Genomic DNA, 19856 nt, shown 5'->3' with positions numbered 1-19856 from the left:
AGTTTTTGTTAGTTTGTTACTTCAGTTAGCTTTACAGCTAGCAAAACTACAAGTTTAATTTATAGTACTCATAGTACTCTGTCCTTTGGGCCTTTTTGACACTTTATCTCCTTATAAACAACCTTAATAACTTTGAGCTGGTTTCATTAGTTAGCCTTGTAGCCAGCAAAACTATTAGCCAAATTGATACTTGATCATTACTCCTAATGACAACCTTGTGTGCAATTTTAACACCTTTACTGTCACTTACCACTACAATGACTGTTGGAAATGGTTTAGTGTGATTGTAGCACTTTTGATGTCGTGCTGATACAAGTTCATGACTGTACGAAAAGCCACAAGCCACCACAGTATAAAAGGTCTGAACTTGTTACATCAGTAAGCATTGTAGCTAGAAGTATAAGTTTTAGCTTGTTTCTCCTGGTGGACATGGTTTTGGGTAACAGTGGCACCTTCTAAACTACAACTTCATGACTTTAAAATAAAGTAACACTACTGTTAAACATGGACAAATAGACACGTTATGGACATATTACCTCACAAAACTAGAAGCTGAAGTGCTCATCTGTTGTTAGCTTGCTACTCAAATTAGCTGTGTAGTTGGAGGTACTCTTGCCTGAATTTGTACCCTGTTTCCCCTCATGGCAGTCTTTTGGGACATTTAAGTGCTTTTGATCTAACATACTACAACAGTGTAATGAAAACTGAGCTTGTTACATCAGTTAGCAGCTAGCAGAGTTAGTTGAACTTGCAGCCTGTTTCTCCTGGTGGAAAAGCTTTAGGGGTGTTTTAATTCTTATAACCTCGTCAGCCACGGCAACTTATAAACACTATTCCTTGATTGGGTGAAATTGGATCATATTTTATGGGCAAGAGGAAAAATTCTGGATGGATAATTTAGCTTAAGGCTCAAGCTATGCACTGCTGCTAAGTGTAGTTAGCACGTTATGTCAGATAGATGCCTCTATCAACTGAATGTTAGGCCATTTTCACACATTGGTCCTTGTAGGATACTGAATACTACTTAAGTAAAGGAGAAATGATATACAGGACAGTGCATAGGAGTAGAAACTTAAGAGACTCTCCACAGATGTAGTCAAGGATCCTTAAAACAAAGTCAAGGTGACCGGGAGAACAGGTGCAAATCTAGCTAAGAGGAGGAAGGAAGCACAAGACAGCAAGAGGCCGAGCCTGGGGAACAAGATGAGGAATGTGTGTGTGTGTGTGTGTGTGTGTGTGTGTGTGTGTGTGTGTGTGTGTGTGTGTGTGTGTGTGTGTGAGAGAGAGAGAGAGAGAGAGTTTATTAGTGAGAAAAAGAGAGACATCTAGATTGAGAAGAGACATAAAAGGCACAGGAAATCTGCAAGCAAATTAGACATCATTAGCCGAGAGGCGGTTAACAAGTCTAATTAGAAGTGAGGCAGGCAGGCAGTGATACCAGACTTGCTTCCGGACCTCAGTCGCACACACACAGACAGTCCTATAAACTCACACACAGTCCCAAACATAACACACACTCTCAGCCAAAGCTTCAGGCACCTCCTAACTAGGTCAGATCTCTGATACTTTAAGTCTGAGGGTAGGGGGGGAGAGATAGAGAAGAAAAAAAAGAGATTGAGGAAAGATAAAAGATGGAGGGTGGGACCTTGGATGGGAGAGTCGTCTACTCTCTGTAAGATGGAGGGAATTGTTAAAAGCTGCGAGAATGAGATAGTGTGGAAAGGACTCAAGGAAAAAAAGGAAGGAACACACATATGAATAACAGTGAAGAGGTTGACTTGTTTATACACCCAGCAGCTGCTGTTTTACTTCTGTCATTTACGGGACGATGCGTTTAGGATATGAATCTAGAAGAAAACTGCAGCTGCAGTAGTTATCTCTCACAAAATGACAGGTGTATTAAATACACTCCTCTAGTTTAGCTGTTATTATAAAGATTAGTTGTGTGAAATGAGGATATTGCCGTATTAGTGCTGCCATCCAGTTCTCACTTTGAGTGATGGCTTGCCAATGCTCCTGAGGGATGACTGAGTTACATTCCCTTGAAGCGATGATGACTGAATGGAGAGACACAGAGAAGTGCTTCACTCAAACAGCCTGCATCTGTGTCTGTTCCCGCTGCTCTCTCAGAGGCACTGTGACAGAAAATATTGTCTCAGCAACCTCTGATGATCCTTCATCTTATGTAACAATGGCTGTATAATTCAGATGAATGGCTTCATTGCCTTAGAAGCTACTGGGATCAGTTTAATATTTCAAAATAATTTGACTACATACTGTTCTGCTGCTTAAACAGTGAGCACAACTTACTGCTATGGTCAAAATTAATAGCGGTAATAGTTTTGACTTGGCTTGTGAATTTTTCATCAACGTAAAAACCCATAAATTGGAATGAAATTCTGTCTTGGATTTTAATGGTTTTTATTCATTACATGCTTTATGCTGCATCTTTAAATTTGACTTAGGCCGGAGATATAGTTTCTGTAAAATCTGCATACACAAACACATATTTTTAAAATTCTAAAATACTCTTGTGTGCAAAAGAAATGAATAGAGATCAACCAGCAGCCTGTTGCAACAGAACCCAAACATTGGATTTACAATGTTGGGGTGTCACCTGGGTCGGCCATTTAGAATACAAGTGTGGTCCAGCCCACCCTGGCCACCCCCTGGATCTGCCCCTGCTGCATAGCCAATATTATCTTTGCCCTTCCAGCACGCACATTACTACACATACAACGCCGCCTATGACGTAGCATTGTGGATGCAAATACAGGTCCACGCAGACAACTACATGTGCACCTTACAAAGCCTTGGCCAGATGATGCAACCCTCCCCAACTTAAACACATCAGCACATCATGTTCAGCTGACCATTACTGCCTGAGAAGCAAAGCGTATCTCTTGCAACAGAAGGCTCCTGTTTTTTTTACCAACAGTTATGAGGCAATATAGTGAATATAATAATATAGTGAAAGCTTAAACATGCTGAATCCTACACTTCATTTTGTAGGTGGAAATTTGCTGAGAAATCTGACTGTTTGAGTACTGACTTGTTAGTTGGTGTTTTCAGTTGTTGACACCATCATAGGTCATTTTTTGGTATGTTGGTATTTCTTAGAGGGTGTTGGTTGGTTTAGTGGTTTTAGGCAAGCACCCAATGTGCAGAGTCTACAGTCCTTCACTGCAAAAACTCAAATCTTACCAAGTGAAATTGTCTCATTTTTAGTCAAAATGTCTTCTCCCACTTGATTTAAGATACATTTACTTAACAAATAACATTTGAGCAAGATAGAGGGACTTGTTTTAAGACAATGCATCTGAAATATCTTGTTAAGTCAGACAGTCTTGAAATGATCTTGTTTTGTAATTTAGAAGAAACAAGGTTTATTTTACATTTCATATATTTTTCAAGCAGAGATTTTATTTGTAGAAGACGGATAATCTTGACTTTACTTGATTTAAGTAAATGCATTTTATTGGAGAATCTATCAGAAAACAGCTCCATTGATAAAAGAAAGAAAGAAAAGTTTTTTTTTAAAGGGTGGGTTTCAGTTTTCAGGCACTGTTTCTTCTAAATCAGATAAAAATATACATCCTCAAACTACATGCACACAATGAAACACCTACTTTAGAGCATAGCTGGCTTATCCTAAAGAACAACATGACTGAATATTAGTATATCCAGCTCACTATGAGAAGACATTATATCTTAAAATGCTCAAATTAAACTTTGTAATCTTATTTCAAGTACAAGTTGGTCTTAGACCTAGAGAAGTGCTGCTATAATAAAACTCAAATGAAGAAGTTGACTTAAATTTATTAGTGCAAAAATCTTTTTTTTAGTGCAAAAAATACTAATTGTTAACATTCCTGGCTTATTCTGAGACACTAAGCTTTAAAATACTGGTAAAATATTGCTTAAAATAAGTTTTCCCTGCTAATTCTAACATCACATTTTTCTAAATATTACGTCTTATTTTAAGAAATCTTACCAAGCAAATTTTCACTTGTTCTATTGGCAGATTTTTTTTGCTTCTTTCAAGGTAAGTTCAAAAGTACCATGAAATAAGTTTTTTTTTCTTCTTTTTGCAGGGGCATTTTTTCCAGTGTTGTCACAGTGGTTGCTGGTTTGACTCCCCCCACTCTCTGCTCCCCACATATCCTGTCTCTCTTCAGCCCAACAACCTCATCATTTCCTGCAGTACATTACTCACTCTCTCATTTTCTTTGTGGCATCCATGTTGCCATCGCTCAGCCGCCCTGTTCTTATGACTTTACTGCGTGGAAGCCAAGCGTCTGTCTGCCAATGGCGAGACTGCAAGTTAACAAGCTCCATTTGAAGGTAACACATGTCAGGATGTTAAGATATTTACGACATGCAAGCCTTAACGAGGTAGCTATGTGAGGGGTAAGATATCCTGTGCAATGACAATGTAACATCTAAGCATATCCATTAAATTCAGATGTGACATGAAGGCGGCATTAGATATTTATAGGCAGGTACACAACCGTGGCAGATTCTCAATGGGAGGAAGACGTACACAGTATTTCTTTCTCAAACTGTAGATTTTTCAGAGCACTGTATCATGAATATATTCACGCCCTCAGAAAAAAAACCCTGCAGACTGCAGTAAATAAAGTGTACTATATTGTATACATTGATTAATTTCAGAGGCCATGCATTTATTTGAAAGTGAACTTCAGTTGAATTTTTGAGGCCTCAAGCTCAAGGCAATATACTTTCTCAAGTACATCAATATATATATTTTTAACCTTATCAAAGCTCTTTCAAAGCCGTGGCAGACATTGTTCAGCTGTTTTATGGGCAGTGGAGCACTCCTTGTGACTAGTAAATTGACTTTGGCAAGAAAAGCTGATGGAGTTCTCTGTTCTGCACTTGATTTATGAATTCACTTTTTGGGCTTTTTCAGGTCAGTGAAACAGTAACTTTGTTGAGTGGTTGTCAGTAAAATAATGCCTTGCTGACATTTTACAGTTAGATAATTTAAATAAAGTTTTGTAAATGCAAAATAAACTGTAAATACCTGTCTCTGGGTGACAGGTGCCGTGCTGGTGGCAGTTGCACGGCACACACGGTGAGAGAGGCCCCCTGCCTGGGTTTTCCCTTGTGAATCCAGCGGCGCACTGCTCACAAAACTGTCCTGCAAAACCCAGGGGACAGGAACAAAATTCCACCCATGGGGCAGGAGGTCCAGCTGGACTAGACGAGATGAAAGCGGAGGTCAGGGTTATCTTCGCTAGCTGCGATGTGTCTGAAGAGAAAGGAAAAAGACAAACAGGAAAAGGGCTTTTTTCATAAAACTGAAGGTCAGTAGTAAACTGGTAATTGTTGCCTGTTGAAGGCCTGTTGAAGTGTTTGTGAAACCAGCTTTTCTCCAGAATTAGTGAAATGTGTACCTGTGTTTGTGTATGTGGGTGTGCATGTGTGTTTGAGGGACTCTATCTTGTTAAGCAGCAGGTTATTAGCATTTGTAGCAGTGCTGTCCCTCCCTCCCAGTCTCATTACAGGTTCTGGCCTGTGTCTACAGTTTACAGTCACACACCTACACACACAATAACAGATTCATCCACCCACATTCGCCCGTAAATGCCGCACTTAATGCTCACTCGCACATGCGCGTGCACACACGTGTGCCCACACAAGTACACTCATCACCTGGGGAATCTTTGATATAGCAAATGAATAAATCACTGTAGCAGAGCAAGACGAGAAGAAGAGGAGACAGGAGACTCGCTGGAGGTATGTCAGACGTGTAGTTCCTGTGGGGTTTAAAAATCCTTTTCTCCACTCATGAATAGTGATGGGGGCAGGCCATCCTGAACCCAATCCCTTACACCCTGTTCACTCTAAAGCACTGCCACAGAACACAAAATTACTTCTGTTCCCGGTCCATCTCAGTGACCTCGCTCTTATGGACAAAATATGGAAAGGGTGGAATAATAGATGGGTAGTTTGGTAAATAAAGGAGTTCTGACGCAATAATCAGCCCTTATTTGAAGGATAAGTAGGGGAGACTGGGGTTGGAAGTCTGACTGGTTTTGTTGTCACAGTGTGCCACATATAAGGGCGCTGTGTTGTCATGTTCACATGAAGCATTTTCCCTGATGCAATGCTCATTTTTCTCCAGCCTTATTTTGAAGTAGACACAAAACATTTTATTTCATGGGTCAGAGTGATTTTTCAAGAGATGTTTTTGTATTAAAAATGTCTAGGTGATATGTTATTTTACAATCAAACATTTATTAAAAAGTAAAAAGTAATAGCTTTGAATTAAAGATTACAGCTAACATCAAACTTTGTCAAAAGGTCAGGTGGGGATGGTTGTCTCACTGTTCTGGGAGCTGGTTGTAAAACGCTTTGCAGAGGTTAGACAACTTGTTCAGTAAAATGGAAGAGAGCCAGCACAGCAAACATTCATGTTATAGTCCAGGGCAGTGAGCAAAGTTAACCATTTGAAAGAAAAACAAATAGATAAGGTAACAAACACACTGGATGTTTATTAACGTATTACCACATCCAAAAGGACATACACATAATAAAAGAGCAGAACTTAAACTAAACCTATGCTGAAATACTGCTTCACTAAATTTGACATTACAGTTGCTTTTGGGCCACTCAAGGGTTGCTTTCGGGCCACTATTTGGATAGGGCTGTAATAGTCCATCCATCCATCCATCATCTTGACTGCTTATCCCGTTAGGGGTCACAGGGGGCTGGAGCCTATCCAAGCTGGCTTCGGGCGGAAGGAAGGGTACACCCTGGACAGGTCGCCAACCTATCACAGGGCCTGTTATAGTCCATATTGTCTTAAATGCTTTTGATAACAACCTATGTACCTACATGGACGGCCCGATGGACGGACTGATATATGAATGGACAGAGAGTTAGCAAAGCTATCCTGCAAGACAGCCAAAGAATACAAAGACTGCTAGCTAGATAGCTTGTTAGGTAGATAGATAGATAGATAGATAGATAGATAGATAGATAGATAGATAGATAGATAGATAGATAGATAGATAGATAGATAGATAGATAGATAGATAGATAGATAGATAGATAGATAGATAGATAGGTAGTGCATGATGATGCTTGATAGCCAAATAACAGACGTGAACAGAAATGTTAGCAAATAAGTTAGCTGGACAGAAAGTTAGCTAGCTAATTTCTTGGGAAGATAATTTATAATCAACCAGACAGATAGGTAGAAAAACAGATTGATACAGACAGACAGACAGACAGACAGACAGACAGACTGTAGGCCCTACTACAGGTTTGACCATACCCTTTGCAGATAAGAAATAATTCAAGTGTGAATGTGAAGCTGATTAATGAGGAATCTGAGGGCTGAGAAAAAGGGAGATCCGGTGAAGAGGATGGACCTTGGCTTCTTACAAGTCATGATCCAGTCATTCCTTCAGCGCTGATGAAACTCGCTTCATTTGCACCTCTGAGGGATAATCAGTAGGCAAGCCTCTCCTCTTTCCTTCTCCGTGACTTGCCATAGCCTCTACCCTTTTACTCTTTTCTGCCTCCTGAATTCTATTAGTCCATTGAACAGGGGAGAATGTGCAATTAAAACCGTTTTCTGACACTGTACCCTATATTTCAGCTAATTAAAACAAAATTCATTTAAAGTCAGGGGGTGCAAGCTCTCCTCATCAATCCTTTCTCCAGGAAACCTTGTCAGAAAACTCAAGATTGTAATACCCCCACTCACTGCAGCCCTGCAGACTAGGACCATTTAGGTCTCTTTAGGTACCTGTGCATTAAGCCATTAAGCCGCTGACTTCTCATAAACTTCTGATACGCCTATGCTCTCTGTTCCAAACTGAATTTTTGCGGCAGAGAAAATGAAAGGCTGTTACTGTGACTGCTGTCAAAGCCTTGCCTTTATAGTCTAAAGACAATGCTGTCATTAAAATAACACAGCTCTGTTGTAAGAGAGAGTCTTTGCTGCAGAGGGAAATTTAACGAGTAAAGGAGAATGTGAAAAGGAAAGAGGAGAAAGATGAGAGGACAGCTTTATGGGATTTTGAAATTAAAGTTTGCTGTGCAGCCTGCAGCGATAAGGCACTTCTAACACTGTTTGAGAATGTCTTTGAGACCTAACACAAGTCATTAACAGAGTTTCTCCTCTGTGATGTGCAATAGATGCAGTGTAAACTGTGTGTTTGACTTTGTTTGCTTGTTCGTGTGGGTGGGTGGATACAGTAAACAGTTGGATGGAATATGCATGGCTTTGTTTCTGTTTCTGGGCGCGTAAACTTCTTTGCAAGTCATTTTTGCATGCACAAGCGTAGTCTGTGTCACAACGCCTCTTCAGAGGATCTAATTAAAATGGTGTAAGTGAGTGTGAGAGAGCTGGTGATTTTGGCCAGCTGTTCTGTCTTCCTGGATCTCTAATCTGCTGTAATACCACCCAGATCCCACCCGTACTTTACAATGCAGACTATCAGATAGAAAGAAAGGAAGGACATGACCAAAAAATAGGAGGAGGATTCCAAGAACTAGTCCCTAACATTTGGGAATAAATGTCCTGTTTTTTTTTTTCTTCCTGAGCTGCATTTGGAACAGATGAAATATTCCCTGAGTACAAACACTGACATTGTTTCAGCTACTATCTTTGGTGCAGCTTTAATAATTTGTGCCACTGTGTGATGAAGAGGTATTCTTTTTTAAAAACCCATGTGAGGTTCTTGGAACCTTTCAGTGGCATTATGAATTGTGCTGGCTTCATTTTTTACTAGCAAGACATTCAGCAATAATTAAATATAAAATAGTTTTTCCTCTAGCATTATGCCTGAATGCTTTATTGCAATGCACTCACAGCCATGCTCCTAAGGGATGTTGGGAGCAGGGGCCTGCAGGGTATCAAGCTCCCTCTGAAAATGGTATAGGCTACCTTAGAATCCACCTTTGCTAGCTAGCAGCTGCCCGCCAGCTGAAGCAAACACCAAACCCAAATTTATTACATGAATTTGTGTTTGGAGATTTGGGTAAGATACCCTTGCTTTGTGCTCTGTGTCTCAGGCTATCGCTAGCTTCTGCTGGCTCGCAGTCTTGGTATTTACTTACTTGGTACATTTATTTTATCTTATCCTAACAAGTGTACTGACTTTTTTTTTTCACATCCACAGCTACTTTTTTTTCAGAGTATGGTTTTAAGATTATATTTTTTGTAGTTGTGTTGTTTTTATGTGAGCATTGTTTATGTTTTTGACAGCTCTAATTGGGCTTACATAATTCATTCAACTACATTTTAAACTTTATTTACAAGAAAACTGAATCTCATTTTGCTGTTATGTTCCTTACTTTAGTCTGTTGGGATAAAAACATCTCTATTTTTACCTGAAACAAACAAGACAGCCTCCTCATAGCACCCACAATAACATTTTCCTGACACTCCTGCTACATTCTCCTATAGCATGTAAAAAAAGCCAACTATACTGTACATCATATGTTCCTTAATTGTACATTGCAACACCAAAATGATCTGGTGGTGAGATTAAAGACAAACACCCATAAAGCCAGCACAACAGAGGCCAAACTGTTTGTGTTCCACACATCAATCGCAATGTTAAAGCTTTGTACAACACACAAACATGCACTTACAGTTGTGTCCTCCAGCGTTGCTGATGCTGAGAGCTGTCAGGTTGTATAGGAGATGTTGGAACTCAAAAGCAGACAGTGAAGGTTTAAACCTCCTCTCATTTTCATGAAGTCTGAAACACAAGAAGACAGAAAACACCTCATTAGCATTTTGTTTATGCCACGCTTTCAGATGCAGAGACGATGATAAAACATCAATAGCATCTCATTTTAGAGGTACACAAACCTCTATTAGCGCTGCTGATTTATGATCAACAGTAGTAGTTTTTATAGCAATTTAATTACCCCCCACAACTAGGAAGATAATAAATGCCCTGTCACATATACGCTTGACTTTTAATGGAAATCTATCCACAGCGCTAACAGCAGACGCACACACTCAGCAAAGGAAAATGTAAATGTGCTGACTGCAACATATATTCAGGGTCTTGATCACTGAGCTTTGCCATCTGCTGAAGGATGCTCTGCAAAACCAGGCCGCACAGCTGACATCTGCCTGTTTTACTCCAGGTACCATGAACTCTCTCCATCTTGATGAAGGGTTGCTGTGTCAGCTTCACACAGGCGGTGTTGTGTTACAAAATTTTCTCACTGTATCCTGTGAAGGTCCCAAGGGCGAGGAGCAGCAGCGTGACAGAACATATTCATGTACTGTGATCTTCATGCACAGGTATAGGAAACACAATTACAGCCAGCACTTTCTAATACTTTGCTCCCAACAATGAATAACTTTTCCCAATTTATTAACCTCTTGCTTTCTAATAAGCCGTTTATCCTGTTGCGTTTGCTATCAAAATGTTAAATTAAATGATTACAGAGCAGGTGCTCTGTAGCTCTCAGTGTTAAAAGGCCAATTGAGATCTAAACAGGAAAGAGCTTGTTAAATTTCACCACACGGCTAGCATGGCGTTGCAGACAATAATACCAATGCACCACTTATGCCCAGACGAAAGTACTCTGACAATTATGGGATGGACTACAATAACACTAGATTCATTTTTAGCTTTTTCTTGGGTGTCACAACGAGTTTCACTTTTCGTGAGCTTGCCACATTTAAGCTTTGAAATAGTTTGAAAATTCATGCTCTCCTGAGGAAGATCATCTGGTGCACCTTGAAGCCCAAAGTCTAATTCATGAATTACTCTACATTATGTCTGAACACCTGCAAAATTCTCGACACTACCATCACCCACATGTGTGCCTATGTGCAGGGCTAATTAACAAATGTGAGCATCCTAAAACAGGGGTTCCCAAAGTGTGGGTTGGGACCCCTTGGGGGGTTGAGAAACACAAATGGGGGTCATGAGATGTCTTCCAGAATGTTTATTTTTTTGTATTATCTAAAAATAGTACATTTTACCCATTATAGTAAAAAATATTGACAAAAATAGTAGCTAACCTTGAAATAAAACCTTGAAAATAGAACATGTGATGAGTTTTCTGCCTTTCTTTGTTGTGAGATGACTCCTAAGTTTAGGGTTAGTGAACAGTTAATTATCAAAAGCATCAGTAGCAGTAGGTTAATTCATAACGGCACAGGAAACACAGCCAGATGCTCATATAGGTAGGCACATTTTTTGCAAACCAGCTAATTGAAGCCACATTACATCACTTTGAGGGACAGTGGGGGTCACAAGACTTTGGCACCTATATTTTGGGGGTTGCGGGCTGAAAAGTTTGGGAACCCCTGTCCTAAAAAACACTGACTTAAGAGAGTGAAAATGCAACCATTTCACCTGCCAAATGTGAGCATTGTCATTCACACCTTGGTCATCACCGTGGTCAGCTATTTCCGTGTCTGAGAGGCCATCTTGCCCATTAAGTAAAGCTTTGCAGAGCTGCTTTGCCCGTTGACTCTCAGTCTAGTTAATAAAGGCATTTGTTACAACTTATAAAGCACATTTGAAAAGGGCACCTTAGTCTAAAGTGTAACCCAATTACAATAAATGAACCTTTTAATTATTGGCAAGAGGAATAAAACTGGAAACCTTCAGTTTGTTGACCATATCAGCCAAAGTCAGGCCTTTATGTTTGAGTGTTCGATAACCTAATAAAACAGAGGCTAACTGTTCTCAGCAAGACACCATTACTTTTTAAATGCTTCATTTGGTGTGTGTGTGTGTGTAAGTGTGTGCGTTAGTGTGTGACCACATCCCTGACTTGCCACATAGACTCTCCGTTGATGCGGTGGGTCCTTGTTCCCTGGCCTGACATGTAGGCATGGTAATAAAGAGAGGCAATTACAAACTGGGCCTCAAAGCCATGGTAATGGAGCTGGTCAGACAGCGATAAGCAGAGTGTGCATGAAAGTGAACAAACTCCCAGCCAGGCTTTCCCTATGGAACGTCAGTGTCCCTTTTAATCAGCACCAAGCAGAGCGTGGAGAGCCACACTGTAATTAAGCCTGCTCCTCCGAGGATGAGAGGAGATCATCAGGAGAGAAAAGCCCCAAAGAATAGTGGACACACGCACATACAGATATATTCTTATTGAGATATAAAATGATCAAGAGAGGGAGTTGGTAACGACGTGGGAGAGAGAAACAGAGATGTGATCACATAGAGGCGCATAGCATATGTCAACATGTTAGTGACAGTTAAGCTGAATAATTCAAACAAGTAGCTCGAACAGAAGATGTATGACAACATGTTATTCTCATTGTGTCAATCTGCTTTCTAACACAGATTTAATTACATTTTCTATTTATGTCGAGACATATTGTAAGACTGGCAACCCCACCCGCTGTTTAAGTGAAGCTTTCCCATCAATCCATCGCTTTATCTTGCATTCAGTCAATGTATCATCCTCTAAATTTCATAATAACAAGATTATCCATCAGCTAAGTAGTCAAACCCCTGCATAACATGAGCCGTTGTGGCCTGATTTCTTAGGGGCAGATGATACTAGGACCATTGATCAGGCATTTTTGCTGTATATTAAAACAATTTGTTGCTGAAGTTTGAAGAGTATCCGATTATGACGGAGGCCTGAAGAAGCAAAGGGTTCAGTTTGATGCAAGGATTCCTCCTGCGGGCATTGCTCATGTTTTCTATCTGGGGACAATCTATCCGTCAAGGAATCCTCCACTCCAAACACAGACCTTGTGATTAAATAAGGTAAACACACTTCATAAAAACAGTCTAAGGAAAAAATAATCTGTTCTCTGAAGGAGGTGCTGCAAGCTGAGCTGCCAAATTTGAAGTTACTGTAGATTAGTTTTGTCCCTTTCAGATATGTGCTCTCCAAAACAAATGGATCTGTAAACTTAAACAGGTACAACCTTAAGAACTCTGTTACTTGTCAGAAAAAACGTGTCACTCAGATGCTATTTGTTTGACAGAATATAGGGGAGGCTGCCAGTTGAGCTTCGGCTTACTTAATTGGCTGATTTGTCAGGCCAGGGTTAATTATTATAAAGAAGTAGACCAGGTGGTTGAAACTGTATAAAAAAAGACTGAACAAAGTAGTTTTTATGTTTGAAATCACTTTCTTTTGAAGATATTTTCCAATCTTTTTGCAATGACGATGCTGATCTTAGATCTTATTTTAAATTGGGTATTTTTTGACAATGTATGGCGTTATAGAATGAACCTGATTATGGATCTACAATTAAATGTTGGGCACACGGGTACCCTTCAGGGGTGTCAAGAGGTCTGAGCCAGCTTTTGGCTGCAACTCGACACAGAAAAGACTCAATGTTCAAGTCATAATCCTTGCGAAGAAGTTCTGAGATGAATCGAATAATTAAAGGGTTAATTTCGGTTAAGACAAGACCAGTCATGATTCTGTGTCCGGCGGGACAGTAAGACACTGCAAGTTACAGACTTCAGAGCAGCGAAGGGGGGTGATTATTTAGAATAATCCCTCCTAATTTAAATAAATAACAAGACCCAACACTATTTACTATGTATGTTATGTTACATAAGTACAGAGAGAGAGAGAGTAGATCAAACATAACTAGACGCATATAAAATGTTAATGTTTGAAGTGTTTGCTGTGTGTTTTTGTTGATTGTTACTGTTCTGGTTTTTGCTCTTTGTATGAATGGTGCTTTATAAATAAACTTGCCTTACCTTGCCTTGCTGACTTAAATTCTGGTTGTCTAAGGTACAGGTGTGCATAGAAATGGGAATATTAAGTGATATCTAGCAGTCAGATTCTAGATTTTAAAGCTCCCTTAAGGCTGATTTATACTTCTGCGTCGACTCGACGGCGTAGCCTACGCCGTAGATCCGCGTAGCTCCCGTACCTACGCAGAGGCCTACGCACGTAGCTGACGTGCACCTCCTCCAAAATGTAACTACGCGTAGAGCCGACGCGGACCGCAAGCTCTGTGATTGGTCCGCTCGACGGCTTTGTCTTTCCCGCATTCACAGCACTTCCGGGATCCCGGACATCGGCCGCACATCGTTCGTGTATTTCATCTCCTCCTCTCTATTCTTCATGTAATCATGTCTGTATGATAAACAGCAACATGTATCAGCTGTAGATTAACTTAACACGCTCTGAATCGATGTGGAAAAGTAAACAGAGATCATAGCAGGACCGGAAGCAGGCGACCGGCTATCAGAGAGACCACACTGCCCTCAAGCGTTTCGGAGGAGAATTGCTGCGCGACACAGACACATTGACGCAGAAGTATGAGGGGCTCATGTCCGCGTCAACCCCTGCTGCGTAGGGGCGACGCAGAAGTATAAATCAGCCTTTACTCCCGTTTGTGAAATTCCACAAGTGACGGTTGCCTTTCGAGGCTGTTATACCTATACATGTTGAGTAAAAGCATTCAAAGTTTATTCTCATTACCTGCATAAAGTTAATCAGGTTCCTTTATTAAGATCCTCCATTATTCAGCCATGTACTCATCCACTTTCTTGTCAGACAAAAGCAACCCCACTGAAGTTCACAAGCTGAAATCTGAGCTCTCAGAGTTCAATGCAAATATCTACTTGAGCCTTGGGTATGTAGAAAAATGTAAATGCAGTACAGCAGGCACAGGAAAATTTGTGAATGTGGGTTTCAATAAATCCGAAATCCGTCATATATTTACCCTGGGACAAAGTAATTTCGTGTTCCGACATGCTTTTCTCCTCAACCTACAGCAAAGATATGCATCTTTTTCATTTTGTCATCAAATTCTGCTTTCTGTTCAACATATTGCACCAGGCCTGATCTATGAACAAAGTTAGCGAATTTTCAAAACATTACAGAAATGTGCTCAGTGCCAGATGGACAGCCTGCCCCTGTTGCTACCAGCACTCTGTTGACTGCTGCAAATTGGCTTCATTCCTTCCAAAGACATCCATGTGCGGAGATTCCTGAAACTCTTCTTTGACACTTCATGCTGTGAACAGCTGATCACCTTTGACTAACAGTGTGTTGTGTTTTTCAGGCATTAGTAAAAAGTAGCTGAGCATCTCAGGGGTTCCTTATGGCATAAATATTATGCTTAAGGGTGGCAGACGTACATACACCTACAAGCAAGGCAATAAAAGCTCCCCACCTGCTGGTTTCAAGGGAACAGAGTGAACAGAGGGAACATCAGAGAGAAGAGTGAATGATACCTTACATAAGCCAGTCACCTCCTCCTTTATAAATCCCCCCCCGCTCAAATCCCAGTGCTTCCATATATTTTGCTTTCATCTGATTTTGAAATGACGCTTGCACCGGGTGGGAACACACAGCCACTTAATGGGTTAACATATTTGCCAGCTATGAATACAGATGCTGTCAGTCAAGAGAGATGTGAAGTGTGTGTGTGTATGTGTGTGTGTGTGTGTGTGTGTGTGTGTGTGTGTGTGTGTGTGTGTGTGTGTGTGTGTGTGTGTGTGTGTCTTCTGCCCATGTTTATTAATGCATTCACACGGCTTTAGCAAAAACACTTGGAAGTTGGAACCGCGTCCATTCCCATATTTGAAACATGATTATTTTTCATGCATATGGTGCATCGGACTGCTGCAATTCACACTACCAGATGGCCACATGGATGAATGTGTTTATGTGAAAGCTCAGGCTTGCACAATTTCTTGACATGTTTGCATGTTTGTCTGACAGAAAGAGGCAGGGAAAGACAGGGTGAGTGATGGGGGAATGATATAGAGCATGTAGTGAAGTGCATCGATGCATGTGCCTGAGAAGTGTAATGAGATTGTTGGAGAACTTCTCCAGAGAGGGACACTTAATGACAGTCTCTGTCCCTCAAGCTCCAGTGCATTTCAGAAAAGGAACCAAAGAGCTTCTTTAGCCTGTGCTCTCGGTGCTAAGGGGGGACTCATTACTAGTGCGCAGACACCAGAGAGAAACATAGAAGTATTGGAAGGGACATAAAGCTGTGTCCCAGTTCAGGCACTGGATTTTATGTTGCTAGCAACAAAAATATGCCCTCCTAGCTTGGACCTGTACTTCTGCTTCATAACTCCACTTGCCAACTCATTAAAACCTTGACATCAAGAAATCAAAGACAGAACAGGTTCAGGACCTGTGTCCACTGACCGTGTTCCTTTTTTGGCATGCATGATTTCTTTTCCACACTTCTCACCAACACTTACTGTTTGCTTGGTTGTGAATCTTGCCATGTGGCACTTCCACTTCCCTGAGTGGTGATCAGTTGGTCTGTTTAAATTTACTCTTTATGTTTCCCCCTTTTTTTAAATTCATCTGAATTTTACAAACATAAAAAGCAGTGATGTAAATCATGTTTTAGCATTAGCAGCAGCTCTAGACCTTGGTTTTGTACCCTAAAAAAATTGGAGTGTGGTGAGTTTCTCCTTAGCACCTAACATGACAAAATTGAAATGTATACATCTAGCCCCTTTCATTTTTAATTGGCCAGTGGTCGAGGGGTGAATTGAATAAGAAAGTTAAATTATTTTTAGCAGAGAATGTTGTGAGTCCAGGGACAAGCAGCAGCTGATGGCAACGGAATTCCTGCACTTTGAATGCTGGGTGCTGAAGACACTCGCATGGGCACTGCCAGCACAAAAAAAACCCACTATCAGTGGACACCTTGCCAAGAAAAACGTCTTCTATCCAGTTGATGCACCAGCCAAAGGGAACTTCTCTTCTTTGACCCAATACCCCACAACTGGTTTGAAATAGACTGATCCGTTAAGTTCTATTTCCATCATTGCAATCAGAAGTACAAGGATATCGACTCTTGACAACCTACTGTGACAGGAGCCCATCATCGCAAACACGACCTGATCCTGCTGATTTACACTTTACAACACCCTTCAAGCCAGACCTTCCCTCCCGCGGACTCTGGACAGCTCTTTGCTCATGATTTAATCATCTCCCACCTGAACCTGTGCAGCTCTCCTCCAAGCAAAATACAAATCACTCCAAACTCTGCAAACTACTGTACCTGTTGTGTGGCTTCTTTGGCTACATTCCCTAGAGCAGGCTCCAACAGCTGCCCATTGTTACCAAGACGGTGAGAGGGCAATCCTACAAGTACGTGAAGGCTGTACTGGGCTGTTTTGAGCTAATGGACTGGAACATACAGCTCAGAGCACACAGGGAGAAGCAATGCGATGCTCTCCAGATGTGTAAAATGTCAATTTCCATGTGGACAGTTCAATTTAATTAAATAGTGCGCTGTTTCTTGGGGCTCACTTTGAACAAAAAACCTGGAAAACAAAGAGAATGTAATCCTGTCTTAAGGAAAAAGGGGGCTTCCAGGGCTGGCTGTACGGAGGCAGTTAAGTTGCAGAAGCCGGGGAGGAGTATTTAGGACAGAAACACAGGAGCAGAATTGAAATCAATTCGAAACAAAACAGTCTGAAGGAGGTGCTGAGTGGGATGGGAAGGATTACTGGATACAAGACGCCACGCCAAGTGAGGGAAGAGAATAAAAATAGAGTGAATAACTTAAGCCTGTTTTTCTAAATGGCGACCACATCAGCTGTACCTACTCCCATGGGTTGATAGACCTAATGAGACCTCGCCACAACAATATGACTGATTGCACTGATTGCATCCCAACCGATTGTCACACCAGGGTTCACATCTTCAGCCCCTAGTGTGCCTCCTCCAGTTACTCCCACCTCCAGATTGACTACTTTACCATGAAGGGCAAGGAGGAAAAAAAAGCCTGCAGGGGTCTTGGCAGAAAGCAAATTGGTGCAAGAAGAACCAAACCGATTTCGAGCAGCGAAAGCAGCACAGTCTTACAAACAGCTCACGGTCAATATCAACAACAAATAGGACTGGTATGAGAACACCAACAATTGTAACAGATGAGAGCAGACTGTTTGCTTTAGGCGAGGAACTACATGTTCTAGCACAGTCTGCCTCTTTTGGTATGCTGAGGAGACAGTATACTAAAAATGGGGATGGAACCCATAGTTCTAATTTACATCCCTTTCTGGTACCTTTCCTCTGTTACTATCCCAGCCAGGAGCAAACACTGACAAGAGAAGCAAAAAGAGTGAAGCTGGCTGTCACTTTGGAAGGTGAATGAAGTCCCAAATCAGCATCAGCTTCACATTCAGAAGGCATTTTCACTTGGAATAAGGTCTGCGGTTTCCGCCCTGTAATATACATTAATGCACTGGAATTGAGTCATGAATCTTCTCAGCTATTATTGCCGGGAAAACCAATTTCACTGATCACAAACTCTTTTACAAATAAATACAGGAGTGAGTATTATTTCAAGGGAAACCTATCCTTTAACTTAACTGCATCTTATCAAAGAGAATAAACCAGGGTTACAGCATACTTTAAAACCAAATTTAGGGATTTTTCAGACCTTTTTAAGACCCAAACAAAGATCAATTATAAGATTTTTGCACAGCAGAACAAACTGAAACTAACACAGGTGTGGCATTAAACTAATCTTGCAGGTCACCTCATACTTGTCATTTGTCCCTATCATCATTTCCTGTATTTTTCATAATGGAGCCTAATTTCCTTGAACTTACATTTCCCCTTCTTCCTCTCTTTCTCATTTCTGTCCATAGTTTATGACTGGGCACATAATACACTGTCATAAATGCTGTGACTTGTCATGTAAATAAGGAAACCCACAGAAGAACAAAAAACATACAATGCTAACTGCACAATATAGATTTCATGAGGTTTTCAGACATGTCTCAGTCAAAGTGCCATCTGAGATTTGAAAGGACAGTTCTTCATTTGACATACCTGTCAATAGCAAGGATGTTACCTACAGGAGATGCCGATCAGCTCAGCTGCTTTGTTTAGAAACTGGCTAATGAACTGAAACGGAAGCTACCTTTTCAGACGGGGTCAATGCAACTGATTTAATTTTTGAAGAACTCCAACCCAAACGCTCATCTTCATGTGTTGCTCTGTTGTCAGAAAGCCCACATAGATGCTCCTCTGCCTCCAGTGCACTGATTAGCTAGCTCAATTAACTTCTGAAAATTGAAGAAAGTCAGTGAAACAGTTCAACCAAGACTTGTCAAAACCCTGGCGTGGACAAATTCAGGATTATGGTGCAGCAAAAACAAAATCATGGCTGCCAAAATACAGTTTCCAGCTTGGAGCTACGAGTACAGATGTTGAACAACTGGTCCCCCATGAACCAAAACTGACTCAAATACAACTTAACACTACAATATACCCAGAGAGAATAAAAATACCAGACTGCCAATTATCAGCACCGCTAACACCATCAGCTCTGTTTGAGAGGAACAGTGTCACAGCTTGATTTTGATTGCAGCCATCTTTATCACAATATCCCACCTCTGATTGCAGCAGTTTAGAGGAGGTTTTACAAGGCTAAAATAATCATGACAGACACACCTACCTACTTACGTAAAACCCCAGCTCCAAAAAAGTTGGGACATTGCACAACATGTTGATAAAAACAAGATTTTATGGTTTGGAAATGTTCTAAATCCTATATTAAAAGAGCAAATAAAACATATCAGATGAAAATGATATTGCTCCAAAAACTGTATATATTGTTCAGAATGAATCCTCTTAAGAGTCAAGGATGCAGCATAATTTACAAAAAAGAATGCATCCATCCATCCATCCATCCATCCATTATCTTGACCGCTTATCCCGTTAGGGGTCACGGGGGGCTGGAGCCTATCCCAGCTGGTTTCGGGCGGAAGGCAGGGTACACCCTGGACAGGTCGCCAACCTATCACAGGGCTAACACAGAGAGACAGACAGCCATTCATGCACACACTCACACCTACGGGGCAATTTAGAGTGATCAATCAACCTGAGCATGTTTTTGGATTGTGGGAGGA

The 19856-nt window shown here is 40.9% G+C and overlaps 1 protein-coding gene across 15 annotated transcripts in view; it reads right to left on the bottom strand.

Annotated features, from left to right (window-relative positions):
* lamc3 (laminin, gamma 3) overlaps positions 1-19856 on the bottom strand; it is a 219942-nt gene that overhangs the window by 39344 nt on the left and 160742 nt on the right. For all 15 annotated transcript variants that reach the window (XM_034709416.1, XM_034709411.1, XM_034709410.1 and 12 more), the window contains 2 exons: positions 9637-9746; positions 5048-5275 (listed from right to left, as the gene is read on the bottom strand). In XM_034709416.1, coding sequence (XP_034565307.1) covers positions 5048-5275; positions 9637-9746 — 338 coding nt within the window. The remainder of the gene's footprint in view (positions 1-5047; positions 5276-9636; positions 9747-19856) is intronic.

The sequence above is a fragment of the Notolabrus celidotus genome, chromosome 19 (assembly GCF_009762535.1).
Source record: "Notolabrus celidotus isolate fNotCel1 chromosome 19, fNotCel1.pri, whole genome shotgun sequence".
Taxonomy (NCBI): domain Eukaryota; kingdom Metazoa; phylum Chordata; class Actinopteri; order Labriformes; family Labridae; genus Notolabrus; species Notolabrus celidotus.
This window is presented reverse-complemented; position numbering and strand designations above follow the sequence as displayed.